The sequence below is a fragment of the Telmatherina bonti genome (assembly GCF_933228915.1).
Source record: "Telmatherina bonti genome assembly, chromosome: 19".
In the NCBI taxonomy this organism is placed as follows: Eukaryota; Metazoa; Chordata; class Actinopteri; order Atheriniformes; family Telmatherinidae; genus Telmatherina; species Telmatherina bonti.
The window spans coordinates 31,443,756-31,458,713 of NC_136617.1; the positions used below are offsets into that span (position 1 = coordinate 31,443,756).

General features: G+C 44.5%; 1 protein-coding gene across 1 annotated transcript in view; it reads right to left on the bottom strand.

The window, feature by feature from the left end:
* trappc9 (trafficking protein particle complex subunit 9) overlaps positions 1-14,958 on the bottom strand; it is a 292,239-nt gene that overhangs the window by 2,081 nt on the left and 275,200 nt on the right. Inside the window, exon 21 of the mRNA XM_079258776.1 lies at positions 2,661-2,884. Within this exon, the coding sequence (XP_079114902.1) occupies positions 2,661-2,884 (224 nt within the window). The remainder of the gene's footprint in view (positions 1-2,660; positions 2,885-14,958) is intronic.

Sequence of the window (14,958 nt, forward strand, 5' to 3'; positions counted from 1 at the left end):
CATTTAAAAGCAGTTCCTGCTGTCCAAAGTGCTTCACATACAGAAAGTACAGATACAATTATCACAAGTTAAAAATTTAACAAGTTGTTAAAAGTGGAATAGTGAAACTTAAAATGATTAAACAATAAATCCTACTAATAAAATAGCAATCAAATAAACTGCAAGTAAAGGTAATAAAAAAATATACAAAGTATAAAACACTATAAATGAAGAATAAAGAAATTAAAAAGAGCTTTAGTATTTTGACTTAAAGAAAAAAAATTGGGTGAGGAGCAACCTCCTATACTAGCAATAGAAAACACAACTGTGTTACTAAGTTTGGTGATTTCTGTTTTTTAAATATTTGAAGTCAATCAATATCAAATTCACTGCATTTTTCTGCCGGGCTGACCCAACAAGGTGTTGGTTTCAAAAGATTTCAGGAATCATTTAGAGCCAAGTATTAGTTTTTCAACCTCTAAATTTAGTATGTTCATGTATATCAAAGTAATTATGAGTAACATAATAAGTCAGCTATTTACTCTCATGTCACTTGCTTTTTGATTGGCAGGGAGTTATTTTTAGTGTCTTGACTCTTTCAGTGCTACTCAGATTTGCCAGAATTTACTTTGGTATTATGAAAATGCAAATGTCATCTATACCTGTGCCATTGAGAGATTAAATTAGTTGACTAAAAGGTCACACAAAGGAAATGAAGACAAAAAAAATAGCATGACAAAAAGCATTAAAATGAAAATTAGAGTTATGATATGCATTAAAACAGACATGAGCTCCTTCTAAACAGTGATTAGGTTTGGTTTGGTTGTCAAAGCAACTCTAAAAAAAGAAGAAATTCAACATCGATCGTCAGATTGAATTTTTCTTTGGAAAAACCAGGTTAAGAATTATGAGCAGATCCAACTATGTGAGCTAGTTTTGTTCATGTAATTTTAACCACAAGTTTTAAAATAAAGCTCAGCGAATTCGCAAATAAAACTGTTTTAAAAGCAGTATAGGTTGTGGCCACCAGAAAGGGTCATTCTAGTTTTATTCACAGGTCTACATACTCCCCATGTCATAAAAGCAGCAGACACACCAACACCTTTCTCATTCCAACTAATAAAGTGTGAAAATACATTGGTAGCTGGAGATGCTTCCATCAGTTCTTTGCTAATAGTTTTGTGAAACTAAGTCTCAGTTTGAAAATCAGTCATGCTTCTGGGATGTTATGATACCAATAATAATAGTGGTTGTATTATGTAGGGATCTGATGTTGAGGAGTGTGAAATCCGAAGTGCTTGTAGAATAATTAGACATGTCAGCTGTGGCAGAGTCAGCCTGCGCTGGTTATTGCTGACACCAGCTCAGAGCACCACAGCTATTAAAGCCGGATGAAATGCTGGACGAGCCAGGCTTTGTTTTACAAGAGAAAGATTTAAAAGCTATACATTGGATGAAATTCACAACGTAAGGGCTGTTACTTTTCGAGTCAAGTGTATGCCATCTGGTCCACACAGGCATGAAATGGTCCAAAGGGAATCAAAGTTCCAGATGAAATCACATCCTGTATCAGAACAGAAGTCTTTCAGTCAGACTCAAGAGCTGATTGAAGTGTTAGTGAGAACTGGAAGAAGGCCAGACACAATATGCTTTCCAAGGCTCTCAATGGTGCTGCTTCAGGACTGAAAGGAGGCTTTACTAACATCTGGCAGCACACTTGTAGACAGCAACCGTTTAACTCTGACCTCAGCCCTCTCTCCAAGAGTGTAGGAGGATCTACAATCACTAAAGACCTGAAAAACTAGAATGAGTCAGCACCGACCAATACAAAACCAAGGTTAATGTAACTATCATCACATGCATTTAGCCTTTTAGTTGTTTTAAAAATATATTTTATGATCGAGATAAATTGTCTGCATTGTGTTGTTTCCAAGCTATGTTTCATTACTGTAATGGTGCAGGGAAGAAAAAGTTACCCTGTAAGGCATAAAATACTACACAACTATAGCTCCTCCAGCTCAGACCTCACTAAACCACCAGCAATGGCGTAGTATACCATCTGAACTGGTCAGGTGTTCCCATTCAGCACACCAACTACATCTGTACTACAAATTGGCTAAATGACTACAGAGTATATGGTTTCTTACATAATCCATGGTTTTAAAAATAGACTACTTTATATCTGATCTGAACTATTTCCTTTTTAGGTTGGATGTGACGTAACTCCTTAAACATTTTAACAATGTTGAAGCATGACCTTGCCTTTACCAGTCATGAAGATCAGTTTTTAAAACTTTTTGATTGAACAAATAAAACTGTGATTAATTGTTACATAACTTGATCAACCCCTTACCCATGGGGGTTCCGCGCCCGGGACGCTTTTATGTAATCTTGTTAGATGGTTCATATTTCTGTACTGCTGTCTGGTAATCCATCAGCAGCAATGAAATATGGTATACGTGTTTTTCTAATGAAATAGTAATATTTATTAACAGTATCTGTTTATTATCCACAAGGGCTGTGAGAAACCTCTCTTCTGGGAGCTTAAAACACAAAAACCCCCAACTTGTCTTTGCACGAGACAGTGTCATCATCTTTGCAACGGGCCAGCGGTGGGCCCTTGCTTGTTAAGGGGTTAAATGGATTTTAGTTTATTTGCTGGGAATATATGTATAACTTACCGTGTCGATATAGAAGGTGTTGGATCCGATGAAAGTGACCGCATCGTCCAGGTCATAGTTCTGGACCCCGTTCTGGTAGTCCTGATAGGCCACCACGGTCAGAGCCAATGGCCCCACCGAGTTCTTACTCAGATTGGTCAGTTTGACCTTCAGGGTTACAGCGTCGCCCACTTTGCAATCAGCTATGACGTCACAGTCACATGGTTTCCCGTTCACCAACACGTCTGAAAGCACAAGAAAAGGAGTCGATTAGCAATTAGCATTTCTACTTATCAAAACCTGCAGAGAACATACGCGACCCAACACACAGTTCCTCATGGGGGAAGTTTTGGCCTAAAATACATTTTATTGCTGGAGCTCCACATATTAAAGTGTCTTGTCTTAAAGAACTGAATGACATTACAGATCAAATCCCACCAAACACCTCCTCTTAAGCAGATATAAGACCCCCATCCTCTTCCTACCAGGAAACACTGAGGGAGTTAAGCCCAGAATCACTAACATTTGGTCAGTGACTCCGGATGTGGTCTTTATTTGGCGGAGGTGTTGAGGGTTAGAGCATATGAACTAAGTAAGCATCTGTAAGCCAAAACCAGTCACAAACATAAGAAATTCAGGGATTACACAAAAAGATCGCCCAAGTAAGGACCCTTTTGAGAATGTCAAGAGCAAACTCCACCACAGACGAGCAAATCCGCTCGTCATACGCTTTGGATTGTCATGCCGGCGGCTGTGATAAACACTGTGAGTCAGAGCCTGTGTGACAGCTTGATGAAAGAGCCGAGCTGTGTTTGGTGCCACTGGCGTGTCGATCTGTTGCTTACAGTGAGGGGTGGGGGGTCTGGGCGATGAGGAGGCCATTCAACAGGATGGGTGAGGTGAAGTGGGGGTGGGGAGCTGAGGCTGTGTCGTCACAGGGGGCCTGAAGCCACAGGAGGGTGACATTCAGTTCTTCGGCTGTATGAAAAACACACTCCACTTATCACTGACACCCAAAGCACACAATGAGGAGCTTATCTATGTGGATAGATTAATAGACTGTTTGTGATGAATCAGTTTGCTGAAGCAACCTGCACATTTAGCGTGTTTATGGACATCAAAAGGTCGTTTGGCGTACTCTGGGAAGTGTTTGCCAGTGTGTTAATAGACAGAACTGGGTCTGATCCAGTGCTAATGCTGATGGCAAATTTTGATAAGCCCAAAGGAGTAACACTTACATGTGTAGTACATTAGTATTTAATCTAGATCTATAGTTACTAGGGGCGGGAAAATTGAATTGAAAAATCAAAAATCGTGACTTTTTTGCTTCACAATGTTCTTTTTTTTCTCAAATAAATAAAACTCATCCATCAGCATTTTTTTTTTTGTCATTATCATTGTTTTTATTGATCTTTTTACTTGTCTTCTTGGGCATTATAGCAGCAGAATGATGGTCTGGCTACTGTGTTGTTTTTTCCTCATTGAAATCAAGAAAAAATGACGGGGCGAAAAAAAAAGTTTCATACATTTATTTTGTTTTTAAATCTACAAAAAATCAGAATCAAATTGAATCGGGAGAAAAGCAAATCGTCACAGCCCTGATAATTACCAATGTTAAAATGACAGCAGGTTTTATTGAGTCTGCAATGTGCGGCCGTAGGTCAGGAGGAAGAGCAGTTATCTTTCAGCTGGAAAATTGTGAGATCGATTCCAGGGTTCCCCTGTCTATGTGCCGAAGTGTCCTTGGGCAAGACACTGAACCCTGAGTTGCCCCCCGATGTGCCTATCGGGGTATGAGTGTGCATTCTCACTTTGTTACATGAGTTGGATAAAATGACTGCAGAACTTTATATACACCAACAGCTCATAATACAGTATGTTTGCTTCAGCATATTTTAAAGCTTTTGCTTTCATAAGTTGCCATATTTACAATAAATGCTGAACAGCAATGCCACATTCAAGTGCACCTCTTTTCTTCATACTAATGCTTCAGTTTGAGCTTCAGCCAGCCATCTTGAGCGTGTCTACATGACTAAATGCATTTCATGATCGATGTTCTCCAATCTTTATACACTTGTAAAGCTATTTTGGTTGCAGGTCATACATTTAAATAGGATCGAGCTGTTGGGAAGTTTAGTAGATAATTTATGAATTTATTCTTTCACTTGATGACCTCTGGTGATTGTGCATGTAGATACACGTAAACGAGCATTTCATAGCCGGCAGCAATGAACTGATTGTGACACCTTAACAAGTAGATATATTTAGTTTGTTCAAAGTCTTGTTGCTAGGAGATGTGCAAATTATAGATATCCTACACTGGCTCTTAAACTGGTAATAAATTATTTAGTTTTAAAAGTGAACAGAAGAAGATGCTCGGGCCTATAACAAGCTGATCAACGCCCACACACATGCAGCCCAGTCGCACACACACCCACAAGCCTAAAAACTATATCAGCACAGAGGCAATCCACTGACTTAGGTAACCAACATGAATGCTGAAAAGTATCAGTGGGAAGAAACAGTGGCCCACTCTGGTGAGGCAAGGGATGGAAAAATTAAAGCTCACGTAGCTTTGTTGGGAAAAAAAAACATAGAAATGTGATTAAAAAAATAAAATAAACCCAAAGCAGCCAATAAGGAATCTTCACAACAGCCAAGATTGGTGACATTATGGTTTCTGACTGGCTGTGGTTCAATATCTCCACCATCGTCTTTTGAGTCTTCACCACAAGGAAGCTGAAGATGTAGATGAAACGCAGCTTTTTTAAAAGCATCTGCTGTGTGTTTTCTCCTGTGCTGAGCTGAATGTACCCCTGCTCTCTGGTTTATCTCCACAGCCATCTGGTAAGTTCCCATGTGAAGGCATAAAGCTTGCATTCGGGCAGAGTAAGCATCGGTTATGTCCCTCAGGCTTGTGGAGAAAATCATTCAGAGCTCAACAGCATTTTTACAAGCCCATTTTAGCCACTAACACTGATAGCCACTTTTTCACACCAGCTAGTCCTCTAACTGTCGACTAATATGTTACATATTGGGGCACAATGAAAAACTAACTGGTCCTTATCAGGTCTTAAAATTATATGAATGAAACTTCGACAACAGAAATATTGTGATTACTCATTGAATAGATAGAAGAGACATGAAACTGAATACAAAAGCAGTGTGTCTGGCTCTGCCTATAGAACATTCAGAAAAAACTAAATTAGATGTTTTTCTTTGTCATTTTGATCTTGAAGCGCCAGATTTCTGTAACTGTACTGTTCTGATCTGTTACTTCGCCTATCAGTGCAAACTCTGACAGAAACGGCTGATAAGCTTTTCTGCTTCTGCCTCCCAGCCAAGGTCAAGAGGCAGAGATGAGGTGACTCCCCCAAGTGAAGCTGTAACTAGCTCCCTTCACCTCACCCCACAGAGGTGAAGTAGAAATAGGACGCTGCTATAACTAGCAGAGCTGTGAGGTGTTTATTGCTGAATACCATGAACTGTATATAAAAAGATGGACGGAGCCTCCGTGAAGAGCTAAAATTGATGCTCGGTGAGCAGTTCCTACCATCTCCGACTAGCTAACCGAGCTAATCTTGAGCTAACAGGAGCTAACCGGCTAACGGAGGTAAGCAGGCTAAAGCTAAGTCACGTTGTTAACGGGCTAAAAACCGCGGCTGTTCTTCGTTTTTATTACTTGAAGAGGGATATCTGGTACCTGTCAATAAAAAAGACACGCCCCTAAATATGCCGAATTTTGGGACTAAATTACTTTTAAATGGGAGAGTCAGAAAAAAACAAAAATAAAAAAAAAAAACAAAAAAAAACTCCCCCCACAGTTGTTATGAAGGTAAACCTGACCTATTAAACCTAAAATGTTTTTTGTACCAGACTGTAAACATGTTTATTTCTGCTGTGAAGTTGGTCTTTTTAACATGGGAGTCTATGGGGATTGGCTCTGTTTTGCAGCCCCTAGTGGATGAAAGGGGAACTGCAGTTGTATGCATTTCCGCATCGGCTTTATTTTTAACCACTGGAGGTTGTTTCTTGGTGAATATGTAAAACAAACATCCATCCATTAATTTGCTACTAAAATATTAATTTACAATCATATTAACTGAAAGCTGAACAAAGTTGGGAAAAAGAAATTAAAGAAAACAGCTTGAATTAAAATGTGGGCATTTGAGCTCCCATCGCTTTATGCACTTAAAGAAACTAGATCAATAAAATGCTACAAAACTGAACGCAAATAAATATCACGATGAAGAAGGAGGAAGACTTTCAGGGAAAATGATCACTTTGCTCCACCAAACGCTGCGTGAGCAACAGGTAAACCACAAAGTGTGTGTGAGAGCAAAGGAGTATGGAGGAGTAATGTTTGCTCAGAACTGTCACGAGAATCCACTCAGCTCCATTTTAACGCCTCACTTCGTTACAAGGCATCAACAGAGAAGTTTGAGCGATGAGAAGTGATCTGTAGCTTTCCTCCACCTGCTAATGAGCAGCTCTTCAAACATGTTACATAACATGATCACCTGATTTGGCTTTAATATTAGCATACACACACACACACACACACTTCAGCCATGATGCTGCTGGAGTCTGCAGAGGCAAAGCGCTGCAGCAGGCGTCGCCACAGCAACCAAGGGGGGGTTAATAGAGTGTGAGAGAGGACACCTACCTACTTTGAAAGCATGAAAGCCGCTGATCAAACTACGACTCCCAGATTAAACAACCCTCCCCGCCCTTCGCAGCGTCGCTGTCACCCACCAGGCATGTGAAGATAAAGATGACAACCGACTCGCGGGCGATTTGACGGTGTTTACATGATTATGTCGTGTGTCACAGCGGGTGTCAGTTCAGCTCATTAGGATGCACTCACAAATACTGTGTCGGGAGCAAGAGGAGCCGACAGATGAGATCCGAACAAACATAGACGTCAAGTTCATCTGCTTTGTGTAGGACTGCCTTTCTGACAAAAGCACTAGTTAGATGAAATAAAAGTGTGTGTGTGTGTGGGGGGGGGGGGGTTACTGTGCAGCTGATCGCATCATTACAATGTCTCAACTGAAAGAGTGAGTGTGTGATGATTCTAAAGGATTCACAATGAAACAACCAGGACTAAACCATCACCAGTACCGTCACACTGACTGGGACTTTACGTCCAGGATCAACGCTGACAGAAAGTTGAGACCAGGTCGTCGGGGTCAAACAGCTCACCCCAGCAACTAGCTGCCAGCGAGGTTGGTGAGCGCTCCGATCCAGGAGGAAGATGTGCCTTAAAAGGTTGAAGTTAGGTGCTGTAAGTCTAAAAATAACCCGTCTCCGATATCCCCTGAAGCCATCTGCCCCTTTTAGCATTATCCCCATAACAACCGCTCACATGATATGTGTTGCATTCTCTTTTAACGGATGGTTAGAGATTCCATCTGCTCCAATGACAACATGCCAGGAACATGCTTATTGTTCTGCTCACTTGATGTGGAGAAAGAAATTTGTAGATGCATCTCTTCCCATGACGACGTCCCTGGAAACGGTCAGAGTAATCGCTGTCCGTCTGTTTCCATTCTTGCTGTAATAATCTCACTGTTAACAGGGACATATTTAAGAAGCTACGCCCCAAACAAGCAGAGCTCATTTGGTGCCATGATGTTACTCAGCAGCGTGCAGACGCAGTGTTATGTAGGACAGTTGTAACTCTGAAAACTTTGCTAGATCACCGGCAACCGTTTCTCAGGAAAGGCTCTGTGCAACTCTGTGGGTATATTTGTAAAACACAGCTTTCCGTTTAAGTGATGTGGGTAAGTTTTCCAGGGACTTATACCCTGTCCAGATGGTTTATAATGAAGCCACAAAATGCAATGTTTATTTAGAGACGCTTGGTAAATCCATAAGGAATGATGAATAGTTTCCACATTTTGGCAACAAAACAAAAGATAGCTATCGTTACCATGTTGCTAACAAACTAATATTTTGACCTGAAAATTACAATGAGGCCACTTCTTGTCAAACTTTTGGCCAATTAGGGTTAGGGTTAAGGTTATTGATAGTAACGTCTAATCAAAAGCAGCAAAAGATCAACAAGAAAGTAATATGTCAGTCTGAAAATAATATTCCCATATAGCTGCAATAAAGCCAAGAAACCATTTGTAATGCAGGGCGATGCAACAACGAGCTGACTTCTTTCATATGAACAGGTAAATAGTAGCATTTAAAAAGGTAGATTTAAAAAAAAAAAAAAACACATGGAGGAAAAAATGTGAATTTGTAAATAGTTTGTTTCAAAGCCAATATTTTTGTCCCTGGAAACTAAAGCTGGAGAGAATGATATGCAGCTGAGGAAAGGTTCGGTCACGGCTGGTCTGCTACTGGGTTCTACAAAGACACAATAGAAATAAACTCTCTTTTGCTTTTATTATTATCATAATTCTGATTTTGGTTAGCCTTTATGTTGATACATGCATCTACACTTATTTTACATAATTTGAGCCTCATAATTTGACAACTGAGGCTGTCCTGAAGATCAATAAAGTCAATATGTAGACCAGGGACGCCGCCAGACATTTTGGGCCCTATGAAAGACAATGATAAAGACCTCAACACTTGAATGCAAAAGTTTAGATCTTAGAGTAATAAATTACTTTTCATTGGAATAATAAAGATCCGTTACTGTATTTAACGGATGTAATTAAATCACAATCTACATGTCTAACTAGCTTATTGGTGGTCATCTTAATACTGGAAGCTACTCTGTGTTTCCAATCAACTATCCTACATCCAGTAAAACAATTACAGGCTGTTGTTTTTTATTTCATACTGATTATTATGTCATAAAATAATGTTTGTCAGTTTCTTTAGAAATATGTTTCATTTTATTTATGATTTTGAATAATAAAAAATTCTCAGACTATCTGTAATGATGCTGACTGGTCGGAACATCACTGGGACCAAGAGGGGACACTGGGAACCAAGAGGGGACACTGGGGCTAAGAGGGGACACTGGGAACCAAGAGGGGACACTGGGACCAAGAGGGGACACTGGGACCAAGAGGGGACACTGGGAACCAAGATGGGACACTGGGACAGGGAGGGGACACTGGGACTAAGAGGGGACACTGGGACTAAGAGGGGACACTGGGAACCAAGAGGGGACACTGGGAACCAAGAGGGGACACTGGGAACCAAGAGGGGACACTGGGACCAAGAGGGGACACTGGGAACCAAGAGGGGACACTGGGACTAAGAGGGGACACTGGGAACCAAGAGGGGACACTGGGAACCAAGAGGGGAACCTGGGACCAAGAGGGGACACTGGGAACAAAGAGGGGACACTGGGACCAAGAGGGGACACTGGGAACCAAGAGGGGACACTGGGACTAAGAGGGGACACTGGGACCAAGAGGGGACACTGGGACCAAGAGGGGACACTGGGAACCAAGAGGGGACACTGGGACCAAGAGGGGACACTGGGAACCAAGAGGGGACACTGGGACAGGGAGGGGACACTGGGAACCAAGAGGGGACACTGGGACCAAGAGGGGACACTGGGAACCAAGAGGGGACACTGGGACAGGGAGGGGACACTGGGAACCAAGAGGGGACACTGGGACAGGGAGGGGAAACTGGGAACCAAGAGGGGACACTGGGACCAAGAGGGGACACTGGGAACCAAGAGGGGACACTGGGACGAAGAGGGGACACTGGGAACCAAGAGGGGACACTGGGAACCAAGAGGGGACACTGGGAACCAAGAGGGGACACTGGGACCAAGAGGGGACACTGGGAACCAAGAGGGGACACTGGGAACCAAGAGGGGACACTGGGAACCAAGAGGGGACACTGGGACCAAGAGGGGACACTGGGACTAAGAGGGGACACTGGGAACCAAGAGGGGACACTGGGAACCAAGAGGGGACACTGGGACCAAGAGGGGACACTGGGAACAAAGAGGGGACACTGGGACCAAGAGGGGACACTGGGAACCAAGAGGGGACACTGGGACTAAGAGGGGACACTGGGACCAAGAGGGGACACTGGGAACCAAGAGGGGACACTGGGACCAAGAGGGGACACTGGGAACCAAGAGGGGACACTGGGACAGGGAGGGGACACTGGGAACCAAGAGGGGACACTGGGACAGGGAGGGGACACTGGGAACCAAGAGGGGACACTGGGACCAAGAGGGGACACTGGGAACCAAGAGGGGACACTGGGAACCAAGAGGGGACACTGGGACCAAGAGGGGACACTGGGAACCAAGAGGGGACACTGGGACAGGGAGGGGACACTGGGAACCAAGAGGGGACACTGGGACAGGGAGGGGACACTGGGAACCAAGAGGGGACACTGGGACCAAGAGGGGACACTGGGAACCAAGAGGGGACACTGGGACAGGGAGGGGACACTGGGAACCAAGAGGGGACATTGGGACCAAGAAGGGACACTGGGAACCAAGAGGGGACACTGGGACCAAGAGGGGACACTGGGAACCAAGAGGGGACACTGGGACCAAGAGGGGACACTGGGACTAAGAGGGGACACTGGGACCAAGAGGGGACACTGGGACAAAGAGGGGACACTGGGAACCAAGAGGGGACACTGGGACCAAGAGGGGACACTGGGACAGGGAGGGGACACTGGGAACCAAGAGGGGACACTGGGACAGGGAGGGGATACTGGGAACCAAGAGGGGACACTGGGACAGGGAGGGGACACTGGGGACCAAGAGGGGACACTGGGACAGGGAGGGGACACTGGGAACCAAGAGGGGACACTGGGACAGGGAGGGGACACTGGGAACCAAGAGGGGACACTGGGACAGGGAGGGGACACTGGGACAGGGAGGGGACACTGGGACCAAGAGGGGACACTGGGAACCAAGAGGGGACACTGGGACAGGGAGGGGACACTGGGGACCAAGAGGGGACACTGGGACAGGGAGGGGACACTGGGAACCAAGAGGGGACACTGGGAACCAAGAGAGGACACTGGGACCAAGAGGGGACACTGGGAACCAAGAGGGGACACTGGGAACCAAGAGGGGACACTGGGACCAAGAGGGGACACTGGGACAGGGAGGGGACACTGGGAACCAAGAGGGGACACTGGCACCAAGAGGGGACACTGGGAACCAAGAGGGGACACTGGGACAGGGAGGGGACACTCGGAACCAAGAGGGGACACTGGGACCAAGAGGGGACACTGGGAACCAAGAGGGGACACTGTGACAGGGAGGGGACACTGGGAACCAAGAGGGGACACTGGGACCAAGAAGGGACACTGGGAACCAAGAGGGGACACTGGGACCAAGAGGGGACACTGGGACCAAGAGGGGACACTGGGACTAAGAGGGGACACTGGGACCAAGAGGGGACACTGGGACAAAGAGAGGACACTGGGAACCAAGAGGGGACACTGGGACCAAGAGGGGACACTGGGACAGGGAGGGGACACTGGGAACCAAGAGGGGACACTGGGAACCAAGAGGGGACACTGGGACAGGGAGGGGACACTGGGAACCAAGAGGGGACACTGGGACAGGGAGGGGATACTGGGAACCAAGAGGGGACACTGGGACAGGGAGGGGACACTGGGGACCAAGAGGGGACACTGGGACAAAGAGAGGACACTGGGAACCAAGAGGGGACACTGGGACCAAGAGGGGACACTGGGACAGGGAGGGGACACTGGGAACCAAGAGGGGACACTGGGAACCAAGAGGGGACACTGGGACAGGGAGGGGACACTGGGAACCAAGAGGGGACACTGGGACAGGGAGGGGATACTGGGAACCAAGAGGGGACACTGGGACAGGGAGGGGACACTGGGGACCAAGAGGGGACACTGGGACAGGGAGGGGACACTGGGAACCAAGAGGGGACACTGGGACAGGGAGGGGACACTGGGAACCAAGAGGGGACACTGGGACAGGGAGGGGACACTGGGAACCAAGAGGGGACACTGGGACAGGGAGGGGACACTGGGGACCAAGAGGGGACACTGGGACAGGGAGGGGACACTGCGAACCAAGAGGGGACACTGGGAACCAAGAGAGGACACTGGGACCAAGAGGGGACACTGGGACCAAGAGGGGACACTGGGACCAAGAGGGGACACTGGGAACCAAGAGGGGACACTGGGACAGGGAGGGGACTGGGGCTGCAGCTGACTCATTTGTGTTTATGTAATAGAGACAAGGTGAAATAATTTAATATAAATATATATTGCTAAATATTTACTAGCACTGGTAAAATGTTGGCTAACTCTGTGAGGTTTGTGGTGTTTTCCTCTTTTTGGTCCGGTTGTGTCTGAATGTTTGTGAATTCTCATACCTGTGAGCGGTCTGACCTAAATCTCAGCCTCTAAATTAGGCACAGACCCGTGATGGACTTCTCACAGAAACTGGAGACTCTTGGTTTCATCATTCTGAATAAAATACATTAAAATAAAATAAAATAAAATACATTAAAATAAATTAAATTAAATTAAATTAAATTAAATTAAATTAAATTAAATTAAATTAAATTAAATTAAATTCGACACTTATCTTCTATTTTAGAAACACCCGGTGTGATGCACGGGTCAAATTTTCCGTTCCGCATTTGTAAAATCATCTTTCTTGTCCAAACCAGTTGCTATATGCACTAAATATGCACGTGAAGGCTGATTTTATTTGCCCTGATATGTGCTTGAGATCAGAGTAAATGTAGCACCAGAAATCATGTATGATCAGAGGTTTACCTGCACTGCATTTAATGAGCCGCCCCGATACCACACTGAGCATTTGTCGACCCGGTCCGACCCGACCTGCAGGAAACATGCAAGAATTAAAGGTCCCGGGTCGGCCTGCGCTCCACTAGCTGATATCATTAATTATGTGATGTTTGCCAGCTCAGACACTGAAGAGGGCAAAGTGAAGTCAGCAGTAGCCTGTAGATCGCTAGTTTATCTAACAGAGCAACAGGTTCATTTCAACCAATCACAACTAGACTCTGGCTGACGGCTGACGGGACAGAACCAAACCATGTCATGCACTTTGTTTTGTCAAGATCAATATTCATTTTTGTTTATCTCTTTATTTTACTGCTATATTTTCAAATTGCCTTTGAAAAACATATTTTATTTTTAATAACAATTTAAAAATGTTCTTATATAGTTTGCACATCTTCTTGGGCCCCCATCAAGTCATGGGCCCGTGGAGTCTTCCTAACTTTCCCCCCCATACGGCGCTCCTGATGTAGAGGTTTTATGTAGTTTTTACATACCTCTGCAAAACACTCGGCATTTTAAGAGTTAAGTAACAGTTTCTACCAACACTGGTTCATTTCCACTCGGGACAACTAACAGAGCCGAGTTGTTTCATGCCTGTATACACTCATCTGTGCAACAGCATTACTCATCCAGAACATTCAAACCTTGCTTTCACCGTTGACTGCCGGCAGCGTGACTTATGTTTGCTTAAATAATACTCCTGTCTCTTTTCCCAACCTCTCTTCAATCTCTGCTTTGCTCTTGAAAGCAGCCGTGCGCTCTGCTGAATCACTGTTTTAATGCTAAGCTTTTGTTCAGCATCTTTTTCCTTCACTTTCACTGGAAAGCAGGCATAAGACAGGTTAAGACACTTCCACACTCTTATTGAGACGTTTAACAAAGCAACTTACTGCCACGCGTCTAGAAGTGGAAATCAGAGAGCACTCTGCTTCAAAAGAGACACATAACAGAAGCTAAGAGGCTTTTGTATGATACAGACAGCAAACATAACCAATGGCGCTGAGCACTGCTGTGAAGATTTGATCGGGTGTACAATAAAACAAGATAATAAATATCAAAAATAGCAGATTTGGGAAAGATAAGAGTCTCATGGATGTGTTATTAGTTTACTCATTATATTATCAGCAAGCAGAAGGCAGCAGGAACACAGAAAGAAAAAGGTACGGCAGTTCGGCTGTTAAAATAAAAGTTACTAATCAATATTTTGGTCAACAAAATCAAAGGATTTGCTTTGGCCTTTGCGTTTAAACACAGTCTGCAGAGAGGAGAGAGCTTTTGTTTTCCAGGTTGAGGAGATGCTGAGGACTGTTTGCATTGTGTGTTGCCCGGATCTGCTGAAAGTTGTGTGGTTACTTTTAGGATGAACAAGGAAACAACTGAAAACTGAAAACATCTGGATTTAGAGAAAAGTCTGGCATACCTGCAAATGACACATGTTGCGTGTGACAGCTGGGATCCTCCAATCCCGCTTTTCCAGTTTCTACACAAACTACAGTCAATTGAGGCCAAACATGTTCTTTTCAGTAGCTGGATTTTATAGAGTAACAGGAGGGAATGACTGCGT